General features: G+C 37.6%; 2 protein-coding genes across 6 annotated transcripts; both read left to right on the top strand.

The window, feature by feature from the left end:
• Window positions 1-1,212: 1,212 nt before the first annotated feature.
• On the top strand, window positions 1,213-7,989 carry LOC130556073 (uncharacterized). 4 transcript variants are annotated; one of them, XR_008963178.1, is made up of 7 exons: window positions 1,213-1,848; window positions 2,062-4,045; window positions 4,146-4,309; window positions 5,920-6,140; window positions 6,453-6,582; window positions 6,733-6,833; window positions 6,928-7,989. XR_008963178.1 is itself a non-coding variant. In XM_057336774.1 (6 exons), exons 3-6 carry the CDS (start codon window positions 5,929-5,931, stop codon window positions 7,049-7,051), a joined length of 567 nt encoding a protein of 188 aa, XP_057192757.1. In that variant the 5' UTR covers window positions 1,227-4,045; window positions 4,146-4,309; window positions 5,920-5,928; the 3' UTR covers window positions 7,052-7,988. The 4 variants fall into 4 exon arrangements, 1 of the variants encoding a protein (XP_057192757.1); XR_008963177.1 differs by having other exon boundaries at window positions 1,222-1,287; XR_008963176.1 differs by having other exon boundaries at window positions 1,213-4,045.
• Window positions 7,990-8,580: 591 nt separating this feature from the next.
• Window positions 8,581-22,013, top strand: acox1 (acyl-CoA oxidase 1, palmitoyl). Of its 2 annotated transcripts, none has more exons than XM_057341935.1 (14): window positions 8,581-8,813; window positions 8,970-9,129; window positions 10,525-10,685; window positions 12,594-12,701; window positions 12,792-12,911; window positions 14,064-14,179; window positions 15,894-16,063; window positions 16,142-16,304; window positions 16,379-16,569; window positions 16,735-16,911; window positions 19,570-19,675; window positions 20,012-20,155; window positions 20,269-20,475; window positions 21,312-22,013. In XM_057341935.1, exons 1-14 carry the CDS (start codon window positions 8,705-8,707, stop codon window positions 21,360-21,362), a joined length of 1,983 nt encoding a protein of 660 aa, XP_057197918.1. In that variant the 5' UTR covers window positions 8,581-8,704; the 3' UTR covers window positions 21,363-22,013. The 2 variants fall into 2 exon arrangements, with proteins under 2 accessions (XP_057197918.1, XP_057197909.1); XM_057341926.1 differs by lacking the exon at window positions 10,525-10,685 and adding an exon at window positions 11,530-11,690 and having other exon boundaries at window positions 8,582-8,813.
• The last annotated feature ends 467 nt before the right edge of the window (window positions 22,014-22,480 follow it).

Here is a 22,480-nt window from a genome sequence, read left to right on the forward strand (position 1 = left end):
CATAATATATATTTCTTAAAAAATTGTATGATTCATTTACCTGACTTTATTAGGTTACAGTACAGCAAATAACATACATTTTTCAGAGGCAGATTTTTTTATTGAATAACGGTATTATGAGCAATACAATTTGTGTAATCAAGTATATAAAAAAATGAAAACAAAGAAATAAAAATAAAAATTTTGCAAGGGGGAATAAGCAAAGTAGCCTACGTGAAAATAGTTTCATGCCTGTAGAATAGGACGAGCTCTCTGGTTTTTGGAGGGTAAGATTAAATTAACATGGTAACTTATTTCTTCCTTAAACGCTTCATGGTTTTCCCCTAGAAAATTTACATTTAGGAATAAGGAAACTTATCCATTAAAATAATAAAATAAATCAAATAAGTGTGGATTTGTTTGTCTTTCTGATTAACAAACAGACCTAACAATAGGCCTACATGATTCCATTGTAAAATGAAATTTATATCAATATTTTCAACAAGAAAGTCAAGTAAATTTTGCCACAAAAAAAAACAACAACCAGAGGGCAGTAACAAAACAAATGAATATCTGTCTCTTTCCAGGAATAATAGGCTACAACAAACATCTATATCCTTTTAGAAGACATTTAACCGGGTTTATTCTGTGAATAAGTTTAAAGGTAACCTCTTTAACCTTGTTTGTAACAAAATAACGATTAGGCAAAGGCCAAACTTTCAATTGACATCATTTACAAATTGACTCCAGTATGTAATTACATTTGGACGTGTAACAATGTCCTTTTGGAACATAGTTCTTATCGATGTATTATTATTATGACCATGAGAAGAGAAACATATTTCTCCCACAAGAGATTGGTTGGGTGTAAAGGTGTAAAAGATCATATGTAAAGAGATAACCAGTGTCAAATAACTGGTCCACCAGAACAACATTATTCTGAAACCAGTGTAAAATGTCCTTATTGTTCCATATAAGATATCTCTGGGGTGAAAAATTGATGCTTGTAAATTAATTTGCAAGCCAAATGTTTTTAGAGGCAGATTGTCACTGAGAGCATAGGGCTGATGACGGAAGAAGAGTTTCATTTCTGAATATGGGAGTGTTCGGTGCTGCGCAGACTGTATGTCATCAGAATACCGCGAGAGCAGCTTTTTTTAGCTGCAGCGTATTGTTTCGAAACGCTCTCGCGATACTTCTGAAGTCATATGGCTGATCGTTTGTGCGCGCGGCGCAGTTAGTCAAAAAACGCCTATATAAAAATATCCCGCGCAAAGACTTGTCTGCAACGTTATTTCGCACAATAAGGTAAGTAGTTCACAGTTTTTTGCTCTTTTGTGCTCGTTTTGTAGTGTAGCTTACGCTTTGAATTTTAAACAATGTTGGAACTTAATATTCGAGTCTGTAAAAGTTTACTATACAATACTGCTCCCCTCAGTTTATGTGGAGATGACTGACCTGATTTTATAGCGTGCAAACTGATTATTCATCTCGTCAATGATTGATTTCAAGTGATATAATTATATAGCAATTATATAGCTTACTGCTCTGAAGAATATCGTGAGGTGAATTATATTATTAGCCCATACATTGTACTGTAAGCGGCTATCAAAAGTAAACAATTATAATAGCCAGCAGCCTACTATAAAAATTTAGTTACAGAGATATAACCCTGGGCTCCACTTTTTAAAGCTTTCATCTAATGGAAATGATCTCTGAGAATGTTTACAGTAGTCATACTTAAAGGGTGGGAAACAGGTAGCGCAGGGTGTATTATGACGTGTCCGCCAGATGTAGAACGCGGAACAGGTTACAGTTTCATTTCCTGCAAACACAGAGCAGAATGCTGTGTAAAGCTACAAACAACAGGTAAGTGTTGTATGGTATATAGCTATTACTCTTTTTTATTACAAATGAATCTACCGCAGTTGGGACTCGGGAGTGTCGTCTACTCAATTAACCTGACTTAATAGATTTCTAAGAAAAACTATATTTTCTACCTATTGCAGCTTTATTTATTTATTTATTTATTTATCTACTGTCTTCAAGGTCTTATATTGAATATTTTTCATCTCTTAACAGATTGGCATTTATATTTTAAGAACCATGGTATCTATCCCTATCCCCTATCCATTTTCAACTGCAGTAGTAGGCCTACCCAGAAAAAAAGGCCCCCTAATACAATGCATCATAGTACACAAGAAGTTGGAGAGATTTCGCAAATTAATCCAAGGAAAGGACATCAATGGGCTTTACCCTTCTGAAGTCTGGGAAGATGATGTCACACTGTTGACAGCAGCAGTTATATGCAATAACGAAGAAATCTGCTCATATCTTATTAAAGAATCTGCTGATCCTAACAAACTCTCAACAAATAGACTTGCTCCTCTACACTACGCTGGTTGTACACGTGGAGTTTCACTGAGTATCGTGAAAAGATTACTTGCAGCAAAAGCTGACCCTGATGGACGTGATTTGCAGATTTTCACTCCATTGCAGTATGCTGTTGATCACAACCGTGATGACATTGTGAAAGCACTCCTGGAGACTGGAGCTTCAGCTTCAAGGAATTATGGAGGAAATCCAGTACTTGACAAAAAAATGGACGACATGATTCATCGACTTTCCTCACAGAATGAAGATTTTGAGAAAGTACAGATATTTTTCTCATTTTCTTGTGATATTTCAAAAAAACAGCAGACAGAGGTTTTCGCGATTTATAAGGAACATTTCCTTAAAGAGCATCCTTTTACTCATACACTTCTGTTTGAGGAGTACTTTAGCTGTGTTATCGGTGTAGATGCAAAGAAATATCAGCAGAGTGCCATCAAGTGGTTGAAAGACACAAAGAGCGCAGACAAATACATTGAGGACATCATCAAGCGCTTTCCAAGAATTCTCAAGCATTTTTTGTTAATTGCATTTAATTGCTTAAATGCTGTTTTGCGTGTCAGTGAAAAGATTTCTCATCAGGTGTTCAATGACCTGTTGCCAGTTTTAACAAACAGTGTCCAGCCTTTTGGAAATGCACATGGAGACAGAGTCAATCAATTGATATTAAGAATACTTGATGTCATGATGCAAAAAAACTATAAGCAAAAACTAAATATAAGTCATTCTGTGTATGAAAATGTATGCAATGGTCTAATGCCTCTTACAAAAGCTAATTCAAGTCAAATTAGTCTTGTGACCTATGGAGTGTTTGCTCAGATAAATGACTTTGCTCCAGGCATTGTTGGAAAGTGTGGATTGTCATCAGTACCTGAGAGCATACTTAATGATGCAGAAATATTGATGGATGAAACCATGAAGGAAAAACTTAAAAATCTGAACACATCACTTGGAGATCCATCAAGTTTCAGTGCAGTGGATAGACTATGTGAGGAAAACGCGGTTTCCCCTTCAATAAGAAAACAGAAGAAGAAAAAGAAAAATCTGAAAAAGCTGGAATCACAAGTAGGAGAGAAGGAAGATGAAGAGAAGCAATCATTTCCTGACACAATGACATCCATCGAGGAGACAAAGTCAAGTGTGCAGCCCTTCACACCGCCTGTTGAGAATCCTCCAGCAGAAAGAAGTTGGTATTCAATCAGTCAACGCTGGAAGGAACGTTTTCAAAAACTTTCTATAATTGATGCTAACCAAACCTATAAAATAAAAAACCTTACTCTTGTACTCAGTGATGAGTTTAAGATCGCTAAAGGAAGTGATGGAACAGAAGTTTTTCTTGGTTTGAAGGATGACAGCACAGAGGTGGCTGTGAAACGAATGATTAGGTCCAATTACCGGTTCCTCAAGAACGAGGTGGAATGTTTACGACTTCCAGAACTTGATGATCCTTCTATTGTGCGCTATATAGACTTTGCAGAAGATGACAACTTTGGATACCTTATTCTTCAGCTTTGTGAGTACACACTTGAAGAATACATCCAAGATCACTTACCAGACCATAGCTCTGTAGTTTTGAAAAAACTTGTGAGGGAAGTGCTCTGCAGTCTACAGGTTCTACACAGCCAATGAACTAAAGTACTTCATCGGGACATCAAACCCCAGAACGTTCTGATCGGTAGGAACTAAACCAGACTCTGAGTTAGCGCAGCATGTACATTTTAGTTGAGCATGTAAACTACCTTCAAAACATTGTGACCATTTTACTGTTTTTATAGACTTTACAGGGAAAGCTAAACTGGCTGATTTTGGCATAAGTCGTAGACTGAAACAGAGTGAAACCACTTTACAAACAAGACCCGCTGGAACTAAATTCTGGAAGGCAAAAGAAGCAATAGATGAGAAGAGCAACAGAGGGTACAAAAGAAGTTCTGACATTCAGGTGAGTTGTCAATAATAAATTAGCTTAACAGGGCCCCCAAAAATATGCCATCATTTATGTACCCTTATGTCAAAACTTGTATATTTCTCTCTCTCTCCTCTGGAAAATATAAGAAGGTTTTCAGAATGGTTTTTGATTAGTGGTTTTGTGCCCAGTGGGGTACAGTGTTTAGAATATCTTCTTCAGAAGAGCTTTATTGCCAAGTGTGCTTGCACACACAAGGAATTTTCTTTGGTGTTGGAAGCTTCTAGTACAGACATTCAACACAATGACAATACAATATAATACGATTTACAGTCTAAAAGATTCTAAATTGTGCATATATAAAATAAAGACTATTTTACAGAAAATGGGGGATAATAACATATAAGAGACATTGTACAGGGTAGTATATAGTAGAATAAACATATTGTATGTACACTTGTGCAAATGGATAATTTAGTAAGTAGAGGTAGTGTTATATGCATGTATACATAAGATGTAGATATAATAAGGCACTATAGTGCACACTATAGGAGTAGTGGAAGTGGAATATTGCTCTTAAGGAGCAGTTATCTGTTTAGGAGGGAGATTGCCTGGGGGAAGAAGCTGCTTCTGTGTCTGGAAGTCCTGGTGTTTGGTGCTCTAAAGCGCCGGCCAGAGGGCAGCAGATCAAAGAGTTTGTGTGCTGGGTGTGTGGAGTCAATGATGATTTTTCTTGCCCTGTTTTTCACTCTGGAATCGTACAGGTCCTGAAGTGTGGGCAGAGGAGCACCAATAATTTTCTCAGCACTACGAACTGTCCGTTGTAGTCTTCGTAGGTCTGATTTGGTGGCCGAGCCATACCAAACAGTAATTGAAGTGCACAGAACAGATTCGATGACCACTGAGTAGAACTGGGTCAGTAGCTCCTGTGGTAGGTTGAACTTCCTCAATTGACGGAGGAAGTATAACCTCTGCTGGGCCTTCTTTACAATGGAGTCTATGTGGGACTCCCACTTCAGGTCCTGAGAGATGGTGGAGCCCAGGAACCTGAATGACTCCACAGTATCCACAGTGCTGTCCAGGATGGTGAGGGGAGGAAGTGATGGAGGGTTCCTTCTGAAATCCACTATCATCTCCACTGTCTTGAATGCATTCAGCTCTAGGTTGTTTTGACTACACCAGGCAGCCAGCTGAGCAACCTCCTTTCTGTAGGCAGATTCATCACCGTCTTGAATAAGGCCAATGACTGTGGTGTCATCTGCAAACTTCAGGAGTTTGACAGAAGGGTCTGTAGAGGTGCATTCGTTTGTGTAGAGTGAATATAGCAGTGGAGAAAGAACACATCCTTGAGGAGCTCCGGTGCTGATGGTACATGTGCTGGATTTAAATTTTCCCAACCTCACTAGCTGCTGCCTGTTCGACAGGAAGTTAATAATCCACTGACAGGTAGAGGTTGGCACAGAGGTTCTTTTGTGTTCTGCAGATGAAAGTCAGACAGGTTTGGAATGACATAAGGGTGAATAAATGATGACAGAATTTTCAATTCTGGGGGAACTGTCCCTTTGAAATTAAATTTAGTTTGGAAAAGTACCAGTGCAATCTGATCGACATTGTCATTTAATGGTAACGCTGCGACCTGTTTTAAGGTTGCTGGGATGTTAGTGTACTACATTCTCTCCAGCGGGCATCATCCATTTTGTGAAGGTCCATATTGTGAGGTTAACATTCTGGAGGGAAAATACAAACTGGAGCACCTGGATGATGATGTAGCGAAAGATCTTGTGGAGTGGATGATCAATGAAGATCCAGGAAAGAGACCAACTGTGGAGCAGACACTTGCACACCCCTTCTTCTGGAATGATGAAAGGTACTAAAGGATGTCACTGTTGTGTGTGATTCGGCTTCTTGAATTGGATCTTTAAGCTTAAGAATCTGATACTTATAAAATGACTAAGTTATGCATGCTTTGTCAGATAGACAACCGTTTTCACATGTTCTGTAAAGACCTGACCTACGATCTGCCAATCTGCAGGACCATCTAAAGTCATGTAAACCTCAGTCAAGCTAATGTGCTTGTGTTTTAAGGCATTAAAAGGCCTTAGGAAAATTAACTATGGTTTTACAACCAAAGTATTTGCCTACTTAAGTATTTGTAGTAATGTTTCTGAAATCCTCTCAGGAAAGTGGAGTATTTAAAAACAATGGGGAATCAGAAAGAGGCAGAGAATTGTCGTAATGCTGATGAGGAGCTGCTTCGTGCCATTGAAGAATGCACAGAGGGGAAAACCTTTTCTAAATGGAAAACTAAAGTAAGTAACTACACAGTCCATGTTTTGCACAGTATGAAGACTGATCGCCATGTTAAGAATCATCATTGTTCCTGGTTTATACAATAGGGCTGTACAATACAATAACGCTTCATTCTGAATGTTCTGACAAAATTAATTGATTTTCTTTAGTTTCCCCCTGAGCTTATCCAGAAACTGGATGGTAAGAAGAAACCTTATCCTGAGAATACACTGGGCCTACTGCGTTTTATACGCAACCTATACCAGCATTAGTAAGTCACACAAAGCATGAAGTTATTTGCACAATCATTTTGTGTTGTTGTGTGTAACACCCTGTTTTGTTTGTATGTTTGTTTTTCTCTGTAGCCTACAAGACACAGCGAACATCAATATAATGACTTTATTCCCTGATCTCTTTGGGAGTATGTACATGTTTGCCAAAAAGGCAGGATGGCACTCCAGATTTGACTTTTCTTCTCCCAACATTTAATCTGTTCCTGTTATATGATGATACTGCATACATTGTTTCAGGAATTGTTGTATCTACTTGTATTTTTCTCTTTATGAAAGGTTAATGCTTAAATGCTTAAGGTTAGTTCTTAAAGATTTTTCCTCATCTTAGGCACAAGGAATCTGGGGCCGGATTCACAAAATATAAGATTTTTCTTAAAATAAATTATAGGAGGTTTGTAAGAATGTTCCTTCTTATGAAGTTTTCAAATATTTTCTAAATTACATATGCTTTGTAAATCAATTTTGAGAAATAAATGTTAGAACTGTCTTAAGAAGTTTTTTCAGGAATACAAAAATATTCCTAACTTTTTTTATTCGAATTTAAGAAAGAATATGGCAGTTAAGCGAAATTTTCTTCTTAAGACTGTTTTGTGAATCGAGCCCCAGGACTGTAACCAGCATTTGAGGATAATTATAGGGTGATGGTTTTTTTTATCCAAAGCGCGCGTCTGCCAAATGCCTTAATGTGATGGCAGGTGTCATATTCTAAAAAAATGCAATAGCTTTATGATAGCCTATATCAGAAATCTTTGTATTGCCATAATATTAAAATATTTTTTTTATACAAACCAAATACACAAAACCATCAAATATGCGACCGTTTTTAAAATATTAATTATAGCTGCAGTAGTCATGGGGACAAATGGCACACAAATGTTTTCTGTAAAAGACTACATGAATATTTGTATAGAATTTGTGGTAAAAATAAAATATTGTGTATTTCTTGCAAGATATATTGCCAAATAAAAATATGTACAGTATGTTATAGCGCTGATTGTATTTTTTAATGTGATCTAAAATGCAAAATGATGATTATGCATTTGAATTTAATGGCCTTATTTACAATTATTCAATATTTGGGGGTAGCGAAGCTATATTCAGGGTTTATTGTCTTTATTTCTAAAATGTATTTTCATGTTTTCTAGATTTATTTAAAGCACCATTGATGAATGTTTCTAAAATGCCACTACAATAAAACTCTTAATTATAATCTATTATGCTGTCCCCACTGTACAATGAATTTATTGTGCAGCATGTAGGAAAACATTTTTGAGAATGTCTATGTGACCACAATATGGTACTAAAATGTGCAATCATTAAATTTAATTACGCAATGTCTTGGAAAACGAACGGATTTTATTGAGTGAGGACAGCAAAGGAAATCTTGACCGTTCCAAAATGGCGGATGCGTAGACTTGTATGAAGACGGCGAAAATGTGGGCTCACTATATCCTGCTGTTTCGAGTCTGACGTCATCAGATCCGTGGGCGTGGCTTGTTGGTTTTGACTAAATCCTTGGTGTTTCAAGTCTTACGAAACCCTAACCCTAACCTTACTCTAACCATCTAAACTACATTTGATTGTTAAAATCGCCTAAAAAACACTGTTGTGCACTGTTGCGTGATGACGTCAGACTCGAAACACCAAGGATTTAGTGAGAGCCGGTGTTGTGGCTGAGGCAGGGCAGAGCCACGCCCACAGTGTTTTCAGCGTTACCATTGGTCTGTTATTCGCCCACCTTCCAGGAAGTAACAATCTCAGTAGGCCAGAGTTGAAACGTTAAACAATACCAGTTACTGTACACGCGATAGAAAGTTTATCGTCGGAAAGAGACTCCTGCGAATCAGCCATGAATCCTGATATTATCCGTGAACGGCAAAATGCCGCATTTGATCCGGAGATCCTCACAAACATACTGGACGGCAGTGCAGAAAAGACCCGCAGGAGGAGAGAAATAGGTCAGATGTGTTCAGAACCCTCAGAACTGACAACTTGTGATTTCAGATTTTTTATTATGATTATACGAGAATCGCTGAGTAATTCTTGTGTGACATTTGTCACGGTATGAATGTTTGTAAACTGTCTGTTTGCTTGTCGTTGATTCTCTCCTCTAGAATCTCTGGTTATTAACGATCCAGACCTTCAGCATGAAGACCTAAACTTTCTTTCCCGAAGTGAGAGGTATGATGCGGCATTAAAGAAGAGCGCTCAGATGATTCTCAAGATTAGAGAGCACGGAATCTCCGATCCAGATGAGATCTATAGCTACAAACGGTATGCAAAAAACAATTCTTAGATATAATGTGTGCAGTTGTTTAATTGTGTAGTGGTGTACCTATATATCGTGGCACGATCGCTATATGCATTGTAGCCTATGGCAATTTCCACTATATGAGGTCTGAACAATTGTATTGGTTGAGCTCCCAACAGGTAACCTGCGTCAATTTATATGGTATTTTAAGATTTAAAAAATAATAATTTTGTTCATTTTAAATTAATTCTGAATTTTAATAAATTCCATTCAATTTAGTTTTTCAGTGAAAGACCTATTCAGTTTTAATTAATTTGCAAAGTTCAATGAAATGAAATGAATGTTGTCAATTCTATAAGTTGTATGTACAACAACAAAAAACAAAAATGATAATTTTGCTTTTGTAAATCCTATTTTAATTTGTTTAATTTTTGTATTATTTTCTTTACAATATCATAATATTACCATAACCGTGAACTCAGAATTGTGTATTGTATTGAATCGTGAGCGTATCGTTACACCCCCCATGTTATACAGAGGATGGACTTGTTTTTTTAATAAATTAGAATATTTATAGACAAAAATGCATTCTCGTAAACAATTTAGATGCATTCTGGGATACCTTTTTAATTGAATTTAAGGCACGTGTATACATTGTATACATGTATACATTTCTATTTGTCTACAAAACTAACAACCAATCATTTAAGAACCAGACTAAGTCAAAGCATTTCATATAAAAAGAAATATATATTTTGTAAAGTATGTCCAAATGTTTGAATATGTCACATTCTACTGTTAAAAACAATCGAATGATGTGTTCTGCATGTTGTATTTTTGCTTTCTGCTTTCTTCCCGCTGTTCATCCACAGTGCCAAAAATCTGTTTTTTATTTTTGTGAAAGTTGATATTTTAAGCTATTTAATGTTCAGCTGCATTATCAATTTATACTTTAATAAGTTTTTAAGTAAATGTTAATGAAATATGCAAATATAAATAAAGTTTATAGTTTAACTAAAACTTTTAAGTTTAACTATAGTTTCAAGAAACATTTTCCTTTAGTTACAAATGACCTCAATACAAATAGGCACCTTGCAGAAGCTTAGCTGGTTTTTAAATGGTTATGTAACAAATTTATGTTTGACACCCATGCCATTGCCAGCCGGCCGGACTTTGTACACCCCCTGAATTGTGCCATATAAAATACAGGCAAAGGCAGGTTACAGTGTTTACAGAGATAATCTGAGCAAAGGTCTTCGATTAAAAGTGTGTCAAAGAGCATTAAAAGGACAGTTCACCCAAAAATATTAAATATTTAATAACCTCAAATACCTCTAAATATAAAGTCAATATAATGTAAAAACACATGTGTGTATGCATTCTATTTAATCTTTGTACCTGTTTGATCCATCCTGCAGTGTTGCGAGAGGCATATTCCAAGAGTCTCTCGGGGTTCACTATGTCATGTTTATACCCACCTTAAAAAGCCTGGGTACTGCTGAACAAGGCAAAAAGTGGATCCCGTTAGCCGAGTCATTCCGTGTGTTAGGCACCTATGCTCAGACAGAGCTGGGCCATGGTCAGTCTCACCTACCCAAAAAACAACATCATTCAGATTCAGTCTCAAAGTGTTTGGATTTAGAGTTACAAACGGGCATAATTGAGAATGACCCTTGCAGGTGTTGACAGCTCAGTAGTACCAGAGTTAAAAAAAATCATTCTGTTTCTGTTCAGCATGAGATAAAAATTAAGGAAGAGATTAAAAAAAATGTTTTCAGCGGATATCCTAGTGCTTTAGGTAGTTATTTTAATGTGTGTGTTCAGAACACATTCTTTTGTTCGACCTGCGCTATTTTGCATTGCTCTTTTCAGCACCCAGCACTTTTTAGATGACATTTCAAAGTTTTGTCAAGTCAATATTTTGACATCTTATATATTTTTGAACACAAGAATACATCATGTGTGAATGGTCTGTAACATGATTGCATTTTCCTTTGATTTGCCATAGAGGTTGCAATTTATGTTTTATTTGTAATGTTTTGCTCAGCTGCTTCTCTTCAAATTTGCGGACGCTTTTTAAAATCTAGGTTTGTACCTTTTTTTAAATGTTTATATTTGCTCTTGAAGAACACCATTTTCAAGCAGCATTTTTCTATTATATTGCATTAATCAAACTGTTATTCCATGTGCTGTCTAATCCTAATTTGCATGACTTTTTCTCTTTGTTGTTTTTGCCTTTTTCTGGGGTTTTGCTGACTGTCCTCCTTCCATCATTCTTAATCTCATCCCTATTCATCATTAATCATACACACCCTTTTCTTATTCTATTCACTGTTCATTTTCCCAAATTTTCGCTATCTAAATAAATCCTCCATCTTTGCCCTCACATCCCCACTTGACCCCTGCCCCCCACCTTTCCAAAGATGTTTGCACCGAGGGCGCCCAGAGCCCCTTGACCTACACTTGGGTATGTTTCTGCCGACGCTGTTAAACCAATCATCACCCGCACAGCTGGATGCTTTCTTCATGCCAGCGTGGAACCTGGAGATTATTGGCACCTACGCACAGACCGAGTTGGGGCACGGTAACAAATCTGGCAACCTACTTGCACGCACATATTTTGTTCTGGATCAGTCATGTTGTCCTGTATGTAGGTACATAGTCCATGTTAAAATAGGAGAGAACTTGCGTTTTTAACAAACTGTTGATGCATGATTGTGAATAATTTACTTGTTAGCTGTTTAAAAGTAGTTCATGCGAAAATACAAATTCTCTCATCATTTATTCACCCTGATGTTGGTCAAAACCCGTATTTGGCCAACATGTAGTTTCTTCTGTGGAACACAAACGAAGATATTTTGACAAATGTCTCAGTGGTTTTGTGTCCATACAATGGAAGTCAATGGGGTCTGATGTTGTTTGGTTACCAGCATTTTTCAAAGTATCTTCTTTAGTGTTCTGCAGAAGAAAGAAAATCATACAGGTTTGGAATAATGTGAGGGGGAATAAACACTGAAAGAATTTCCATTTTTTTGGGTGAACTATCCCTTTAAGAGTAGAATCTTGCCGCAACCTAAATGCCAGCTCTGTCTGTGTCGTGTTATAAGATGTATAACCATTGTAAGAGAATTGTTGTAATACAAGAAACTCTTTGAACAGCATTTTATTAATCTACCCTACGAAAAAAAACAAAGACTGTTTACAATTTTAAATAAAAAAAAGTGTTAGATTTTTGCTGTGCTGGAAAATAAGTATTCTGTTTTTGTGTGCTGTCAAACACCTACAAGGGTTATAACAAGTATGCCATTACACAACCTATAAGTGTGTTTAATTTGATAGTCCAAAAACAACACTTTAGCTAAATTTTGTGTAATTTTGGTATAATTTGACTAAAATTGTATTTTCTGTATGAACATAAAAAAATCCTTTAATACAACTTTGGTTTTATTACGTGTGTAAAATCATTGCTTGTGTAATATCATTCCAGGTACACACATCCGTGGTCTTGAAACCACAGCGACCTTTCACCCTTCCACTCAAGAGTTTGTTCTGAACAGTCCAACAATCTCCTCTATTAAATGGTGGCCAGGGGGATGTAAGCAAATCACATAATTCAATGTTAAATATAAGCCAACACAAAGACAACGTTTTTTAGAATCATATAATTCTGTGTTTATGTTTCTAGTGGGTAAAACTTCCAATCATGCTGTGGTCCTGGCTCAGCTGTACACTCAGGGCAAGTGCTATGGCCTACATGCTTTCATCACACCCATTCGCTGCATGAAGACACACATGCCACTTCCAGGTAAAGAACATTCAGCGTGTCTCTATGATGATATTCTGTACTGTACAAAAAGTAGAGGACCGTCATGATCTATTGCAAATCAAACCTAGTGGCATCTGCTAACAAATTTTGCTAGACCTGTTTCTCAGAAATAACAAATTGTAAAATAGTTTTGCTTTGACAAGTATTATTTTTGTACTTCCTTATAATGATACTGGAAAAAAATTAATGTGGTTCTAGGATATGGTGTATAATACATTCATGAATTCGTATTAAGCGCTCACTGTACATGAAAATGTAGAATAGAGCATGTTTGTATTGTTTAGGTAGTTTTGTTGATATGTGCTTGTACATGACTTTAAAGGGATACTCTTTGTATTGTTTTGTTCTGATAAACACAAAGAAAGATATTTGGAAGAATGTTAACAGCTGACATCATCGACTACCATAGTAGGGAAAATTGTTGTATCATTTTCTTTTTGTTCTGTTGAAAGCTAATAGTTCTAGGGCACCATTTAATTATGGTAGTCAAGAAATGCAAGTTGCTAACATTCTTCCAAATATATTTATTTGTGTTTAACAGAAAAAAGAAATGTATACAGGTTCGAAACAACTTTGGGGGGTTCCCTTTAAGACCCTAAATATTCCAGAATCATCTGATTGCAATTATTTGAGAGTATCATATTATTTTGTTTTACAGTTTTGTGTTATAATTCAATTCTAGGAGTTTTCGCTTATCTCTAATATTTAGGGTGTTAAATGTCATGAATTGAAATGTTTCTGTTCATCTTTTTTCAAGTAGTGAGGTACATTTACAGTCGGTCACATTTGCACACACAGTTTCCTGTTCATACATCATTATTTGTCAGTTTTACAAGAAAAAGGTGTTTGTAAAATGCACTATTTCTGCAGATCTTATCTTATAAACACTACCAGAATTGCCACACTTTATGAACTGGACAACAAACCCCTCCAGTCAGCGGTTTAAATGACTAAATATAAACGTGTTTAAGATGTGGTCATGTGATAAAGATATAAAAAAAATGCTGGTCTAAACTGCTACAAGTTACCCTGCTGTTTATTTTCTGTAGGATGTTGTAGTAATGAATTGTTATATTTGAAATATGAAAATATGTTTAGCGAAACTTGTTTATTTATCTGTTGTTTGATAAGGTGTGGTGGTTGGTGATATTGGGCCTAAATTTGGTTTTGATGAGGTGGATAATGGGTACTTGAAACTGGAGAATGTGAGGATTCCACGTGAGAATATGCTGATGAAGTATGCAAAGGTGAGCACGTCTTCCCCACATGATGCAAATGTTTACTATTGCAGTAGTAGTTGTACTTAATATTTTTAATTGACAGTCATATCTAAGAACATTTACATTTAGTCATTTAGCAAGCGCTTTTATCCAAAGCAGGAGCAGGAGCAAACGATGTTTGTAGGCGTGTTTCTGGCCATTTTTGTTTGCGATTTTGCTACATCTGCTCTCAAAAATCAAGTTTTATATAAAGTTTTAAATAAAGTAGGAAATTTACAAAATGTCTTCATGGAACATGATCTTTATTTCATATCCTAATGATTTTCAACATAAAAGAAAAATTATTAAAATAATTTTGACCCATACAATGTATTGTATACAAATATACAGTACGGTGCTACTTATGACTGGTTTTACGTTAAAGCGACAACGAGCAACTTTTTGACCTTAAAATAATGTCTCTAAAATTATTTTAGTGGTAGGTCAACTTTTAACTGGACGAATTTTACTGCCGTTGCTACCTGAGCAGCCTCCTATCGGCTGAAATTGCGCTTGTAACTTTGGTGTTCGGGCCGGTACAAGCCCCGCCTATCCCCTGCTTTACGGGATACGTCACGTTTTAGTCGTAGCCTGGGAGAAGTTGGCCAACAGCAGAGCTAACAGTAAGACGAAACGAACCAAAACATCACCATGGCAGAGCCAGCCAAAAAACCAAAGAGGGTTTTGTCGGAGGAAGCGAGGCCGGTCACAAATCAATATCGTACAGGCTTACACTCGATGGCGTGAGCAGCAAGAGGCAACGGGTTGCAAAAGGGATGCAGACCTAGCGGTCCTGCTCCTGGATTTGTAAGTGTTATTTGTACATTTTTTGTTACTGTCCTGTACTTTTGAATGTATTTGTTATTAGTCTGTGTCATTGGCGCAACACCCGTTCACACTTTATAAGCGTAAGGTAGCTGAGAGATAATATATGGTTGCCGGTGTCGATAGCTATCATGTTGTCGTGTCTCGTGTAGTGCTTGTAAATAAAGACTGAACAACCACACTAAACGTGTTGTGGTAAAAAGTAGCAGATTATTTTGTTCAGACCAGTAAACCACGTGAATGTTGAACAGTTCAGTCGTTGATTAGGCTAATGTTGTCGAGATACATACACGAGACCAACTATGCAAGCAAAAACAACTAGGCTTACTCACCGTTCTTTGTTGACATTACAGTTCATAATTATGGAGAAACGATACATAAATCTTTGTACTGATATACGAAGAACATATGGTAACACGGACTACTTTACCTGATCGGTGGGCATAGTTTGAACGACGTATCTGGGTCCGTCGGCTTAGTAAACAAACTCACGTGTATTGAGCTGCCAGCGGGAAATCTTAGTGACAGTTTTTACGACACTGCATACAGACAATTCCGCTTATCAACCACGTGGGGCAACAGTGAGCAAAAGTTGCTCGTTGTCGCTTTAAGATATGACAATATCACTGCATTTATTCTTGGTCAATAAAGGAATAGTTCACTTATTCAAAACTTGTTCATGACTTTCTTCTGGGGAACACAAAATATTTTTGGGGGGAGAAATGTCTCACTGGTTTTGTCCATACATTGGAAGTCTTTGGGGGTCAGTGTTGTTTGGTTACCAGCGGTAACAGCAGAAGTTCGAAAGTCATACAAGTTTGTGACATAAGCATGAATAAATGATTTTTTCCCTGACAATACGTGTGTGTTTGTGTAGGTTGAGCCAGACGGGACATATGTGAAGCCTCCCAGTGATAAGCTCACATACGGCACCATGGTGTTTATTCGCTCGATGATAGTTGGGGAGTCTGCACAAGCTCTCTCCAAATCCTGCACCATTGCCATCCGCTACAGCGCAGTCCGACATCAGTCTGAACTACGCCCAGGGTGAGCCCACATATATACACTTTTCTTTTGCTTTTACACTTAATGTTGACCACATTAAAGAAACAATTTTTTTCTCAGAGAACCAGAGCCACAGATATTGGACTATCAGACCCAGCAGTATAAACTCTTTCCTCTTCTCGCCACTGCATACGCTTTCCGCATTGTGGGCCAGTACATTAACGCGACACACCATCGCATCACCGGGGACATTAACGAGGGGGATTTTAGCGGGATGCCAGAGGTACATTCCGACTCCACCTCAAGTCTCAAGTCTATTATCTGTATATATCATGATTTCTCTTTGTTTTTTTGTAGCTACATGCGTTATCTGCAGGTCTGAAGGCTTTTACGACCTGGGTAGCGAATGCAGGCATTGAAGTGTGTCGCATGGCATGCGGCGGTCACGGTTACTCCTGCTGCAGCGGTTTACCGGACATTTACGTCACTTTTACACCCGCCTGCACCTATGAGGGAGAGAATACTGTCATGATGCTGCAGACAGCCAGGTATACATTTCCTCTTAATAATGGTGTACTGTTTATCCAGTGCTTTACGGTTATGCATTCAACAGTCACTTTTATCTACAGTAAAGTGACTTGCAGTGCATTCAAGGTGTACATTTGAGAGTTAATCACAAACGTTAAAAGATGTTTTCCATTTCTGTTGATAAGGTACTTGGTGAAGAGTTACAAGCATGCCCGGGCAGGACAGCAGTTGACCGGCATCATGTCTTACCTGAATGAACCTCAGCACACGATACAGGCTCAGTCTGTGTCATCACGTCGCTTTGTGGTCAATATTAATGACCTGGCTAGCCTTGTGGAGGCGTACAAACTTAGAGCTGCCAAGTAAGTTTTTGCCAAAACCACGATTCATAGATTTTGTTGTATATGCCACGAGTATGTCATTATTAAAGGTAAAGTTCATCAAAAATGAAGATGTATCGTTTTGTATGACTTTAAATCTTGAGAAATGGGTAAGTTGCATAAGATGGTGCTGGTGAGCTTTTGCGACGCCAGAGTCCGCAGACTCATTTCCGGTCGTGTAACACTATGGAGTTGTTTTGGCTTAACGAAGTGCTCAGCAATGTAAAGAGGATCTGTCACATCGCTTATATATTACTTTTATTCTTTTTTTAACACCCGTATATGCCGGCCAAAAATCCTCCTTTTCCCATACAATGTTATACAACCGGAAATTACTCTGCTGACTCCGGCATCCCAAACGCTCACCGGCGCCATCATGTGCAACTATCGAATTATGATCATAGTTCAGTTTTCCATGCATTTTCGATGAATGCGGACAAAAGCTTTCGAGCTACAAATAGGTTGCAAAGACATCAAACCAACAATTCTTTATTCGTTTTTTGAAGGTTTGTTTTTGGTCAGCTAGGTTTTCTTAACGGAAACAGAATGTTCGTTTTTGTCTCCCAGAACATGATGGAAACCCAAAATTAACATTGTTTAGGACAATAAATTACTTTCAGATTATTTAAATAAACTCCTTGACCTTTGCTTGTAAAGTGTGATTGCATAAGATTGCAATAAATGGCCCATAGTGCAGATATGGCGTTAAAACAAATAAATAAAAATAAACTCCCTGACAGGTTCTGGGAGCATCATTATGGGTACTGTTTAAGTTATTTAATCAAATATACAGTGCATCCGGAAAGTATTCACAACGCTTCACTTTTTCCACATTTTGTTATGTTACAGCCTTATTCCAAAATGGATTAAATTCATTATTTTCCTCAATTCTACAAACAATACCCCATAATGACAACATGAAAGTTTGTTTGAAATCTTTGCAAATTTATTAAAAATAAAAAAACGAAAAAAGCACATGTACATTAGTATTCACAGCCTTTGCTCAATACTTTGTTGAAGCACCTTTGGCACCAATTACAGCCTCAAGTCTTTGAGTATGATGCTACAAGCTTGTCACACCTATTTTTGGGCAGTTTCTCCCAGTCTTCTTTGCAGGACCGCTCAAGCTCCATCAGGTTGGATGGGGAGCGTCGGTGCACAGCCATTTTCAGATCTCTCCAGAGATGTTCAATCGGGTTCAAGTCTGTGCTCTGGCTGGGCCAGTCAAGGACATTCACAGAGTTGTCTTGTAGCCACTCCTTTGTTATCTTGGCTGTGTGCTTAGGGTCATTGTCCTGTTGGAAGATGAACCTTCGCCCCAGTCTGAGGACCAGAGCGCTCTGTAGCAGGTTTTCATCGAGGATGTCTCTGTACATTGCTGCATTCATCTTTCCCTCGATCCTGACTAGTCTCCCAGTTCCTGCCGCTGAAAAACATCCCCACAGCATGATGCTGCCACCACCATGCTTCACTGTAGGGATAGTATTGGCCAGGTGATGAGCGGTGCCTGGTTTCCTCCAAACATGATGCTTGCCATTCAGGCCAAAGAGTTCAATCTTGGTTTCATCAGATTCTGAGAGTCATTCAGGTTTTGGTAAACTCCAGGCAGGCGGTCATGTGCCTTTTACTGAGGAGTGGCTTCCGTCTGGCCACTCTGCCATACAGGTCTGATTGGAGGAGTGCTGCAGAGATGGTTGTTCTTCTGTAAGGTTCTCCTCTCTCCACAGAGACATGCTGGAGCTCTGTCAGAGTGACCATCTCTCGGTCACCTCCCTGACTAAGGCCCTTCTCCCCCGATCGCTCAGTTTGGCCGGGCGGCCAGCTCTAGGAAGAGTCCTGGTGGTTCCAAACTTCTTCCATTTACAGATGATGGAGGCCACTGTGCTCATTGGGACCTTCAATGCTGCAGAAATTTTTCTGTACCCTTCCCCAGATCTGTGCCTCGATACAATCCTGTCTCGGAGGTCTACAGACAATTCCTTGGACTTCATGGCTTGGTTTGTGCTCTGACATGCACTGTTAACTGTGGGATCTTATATAGACAGGTGTGTGCCTTTCCAAATCATGTCCAATCAACTGAATTTACCACAGGTGGACTCCAATCAAGTTGTAGAAACATCTCAAGGAAGATCAGTGGAAACAGGATGCACCTGAGCTCAATTTTGAGTGTCATGGCAAAGGCTGTGAATACTTATGTACATGTGCTTTTTTCGTTTTTTATTTTTAATAAATTTGCAAAGATTTCAAACAAACTTCTTTCATGTTGTCATTATGGGGTATTGTTTGTAGAATTTTGAGGAAAATAATGAATTTAATCCATTTTGGAATAAGGCTGTAACATAACAAAATGTGGAAAAAGTGAAGCGCTGTGAATACTTTCCAGATGCACTGTATATTTTGTAACATTTTGGGAATGTCATTTTATGTTATGGGACCGTTCTGTGTTTGCTTGGATAACTGTATTGTAAAAAATGGTTCATTTGACTTTCTACTTACTTCTTAAACCATACAATGTAATAAACAAAGGTTGTTTTACAAATTGGACATTTCTGCCTCTTTTAAAACCAAATCTATTGTAGGACTTCTGTTATACATGTTGTGTATGGACCACTGGTTTTAACTTTGGAAAAATGTTCGCAGGTTAGTCGAAACGACAGCTAAGAGCATCCAGGTGGAGCTACAGCATAGCAAAAGCAACGAGGACGCCTGGAACAACAGTTCCATCGATCTAGTCCGAGCATCTGATGTAAGCCTTCTTTTCAAACAACATTATGCTGATGAAAAAATACTTGAGGACATTATAATACATTAAATTCTTCAATAAATGACTATAGCCAGTCATGTGTTCTTTCTTTAAAGATTTATTTGATATCTTTTTGCCTTTAATTGTACACTAAAGTGTGAGAGATGACATGAAGCAAAGTGGGAGAGAGAAGGGGGGTTGGGTCAGGAAAGTACCACGAGCCGGGAATCGAACTCGGGTTGCCTGGAGCGCAACCGCACCATGTGTTGGAGCACTCCAACACTCAGCTCCGACTGCAGTCATGGGTTCTGACTGGTATTCTTCATTGTCTCTCAACAGGCTCATTGTCATTATGTGGTGGTAAAGTTGTTTGCTGCTAAACTGAGTGAGATTGGAGACACAGCCGTTCACTCTGTGATCAGCACTTTGGCTCTTCTTTATGCCCTTCACGGAATTGCACAGAACTCTGGAGACTTCCTACAGGTTATACAAGACACATTCAGTTCTCTTTTCTTTGTATCATGTTTACATACAATTGTTTTGATTATCTTGAATTGCCCAGACCTTTTACTGACCTTGTTTTTCTACTTATTCAGGCCGGTCTGCTAAGTGTTCCCCAGATGTCTCAGATCTCTCGGAGACTAAAGGGTCTCCTCTCTGAGATCAGGCCCAATGCAGTGGCTCTGGTGGATGCCTTTGACTACCGTGATGAGATGCTCAATTCTGTTCTGGGTCGATACGATGGCAATGTCTACGAGCACATGTTTGAGTGGGCCAAGAGGTCCCCTCTTAACCATACAGAGGTAAGGGCTCAGTTTTGAGGTGCGTCGGTGTTGAGGATGCATTAAGTAAACGCAACTAAATGCATTAGCTAACATAAACAATGGGCAATATAGCTTTTCAGCATTCATATTTGTTGATCGTGGTTAAAGGAAAAGTTCATCTCAAAATCAAAATTGTGTTATTTTTTACTCACCCACGTGACGTTCAACATGTTTTGAGACCTCCCGGCGTCTTCGGAGCACAAATAAAGATATATAGGTGACGTCCGAGAGATTTCCAGGCCTCCTCACAGACATCATGGTTATAGTTGTTGTCAAGGTCCAGAAAAGTATTAAAGACATCGTTAAATCGGGCCATCCGCTCATAGTGGCTCAATTGCATTTTTGTGAAGCGACGACAATGCTTTATGTGAGAAAAACAAACCAAAATAACGACTTTAATCAATATATACGTATATGTCAGTCTATGGTGCGCGTTCACGAGAGCACTTCGACGCATTCGGTGGGAGCAGACGCCGGCGTTCTGACTGACAACCCGGAAGCGCAACTCTGTGTTTACAAGCAGACGCACGCTGCATATACAATTTTGATTTTGAGATGAACTTTTCCGTTAATGCCATTATTGTTATTTATTGTGCATCATGTTAAAACAATGCTAAGATTAACATGAACTATCATTTGTAAATGCTGTATAAGTATTGTTCATGGTTAGCTAATACTAACTAATGTTAACAAATACTTTGTCATCAGTTAAAACAAATTGTAATATTAACAGTTATAAAAACTGTAATAATACATAGATAGACATACTTGGTTCATAAATATACAAGAATCTTACTTATTTTTATTTTTTAAAGGTACATGAGTCCTTCCACAAGTATTTGAAGCCCCTACAGTCAAAATTGTGAGCAGTGCATTATCAACTTACCCACCTATCTGGAGATCAGCTCTCAATGACTTCTAGAAAGTTCCTTCTCCTCGTCTCATGAAAGAATGCTGCTGTCAGAGATTGGATTATTTTCTTGTGCAACTAGAAATGATTTAATTCAGAGCATTATGTTTTGATTGTCCTCTCTGTGCACTTAAAATAATCATTATTCCAGGTGAATTAACTTTAACTTCCATGACTTTTCGCAATTGATTCGATTTCTCCCTGTACTGTTTTTTATTTGTTTTTGTCTTTCCAGAGGATGTGTACTTAAAATAAGCTGAAAAAAATTGATCCAGAATCAACTACCTGTGGTAAAGCAACATGTATGTGTTCATGTAGGATACATTTCAAGTCTCATTCAGTCACAAAACGGTGACTTAACAGTGACGTTTTTAAACACTGTAAATAACCTTTGGAGGGATTTTGACTTGGGAATTCATGATTTGTGGGTCAGAATTGTTTTCCTTAGTTGCTTTAGCCATGAGCACTGTATTAATACGAATTGCAAGGATTTACACAGTTTTATTTACTGTAGGTTCATTATGATTTGTGACCAGATCAAAGCTTTTAATTGTTCACATGTTGTACTTTCAACTCTTGTTTTCTATTAATAAAGGATAAATTAACATTTTTGACTTGTTTAAATAGACAAATGTGTTTGATTTAGTATTGCTTTTATCATTTCTAATCTTGTTTCTAAATTGTATAGTTCAGTAATTTGTGTACATTACACTCTGTATCATTTATTGTATATCATTTCAGTTTGAAGTGATATTTTTTTTAGGGCTGTCAAATGATTAATCGCGATTAATCGCATCCAGAATAAGAGTTTGTGTTTACATAATATATATCTGTGTACTGTGCATAATAATTTTGTATATATTAACACATACACATACATGCATATATTTAAGAAAAATCTCAAAATTAATAAACATTTATATATAATTTCAATTATTGGTAAATATAAATAAATACATGTAAATATTTCCTAAAATGTGTATGTGTTTGTATTTATAAATACAAAATTAATATGCACAGTACACAGACATATATTATGTAAACAAACTTTTATTCTGGATGCGATTAATCGCC

This window comes from Triplophysa rosa, linkage group LG1 (genome assembly GCF_024868665.1).
Source record: "Triplophysa rosa linkage group LG1, Trosa_1v2, whole genome shotgun sequence".
Taxonomy (NCBI): Eukaryota; Metazoa; Chordata; class Actinopteri; order Cypriniformes; family Nemacheilidae; genus Triplophysa; species Triplophysa rosa.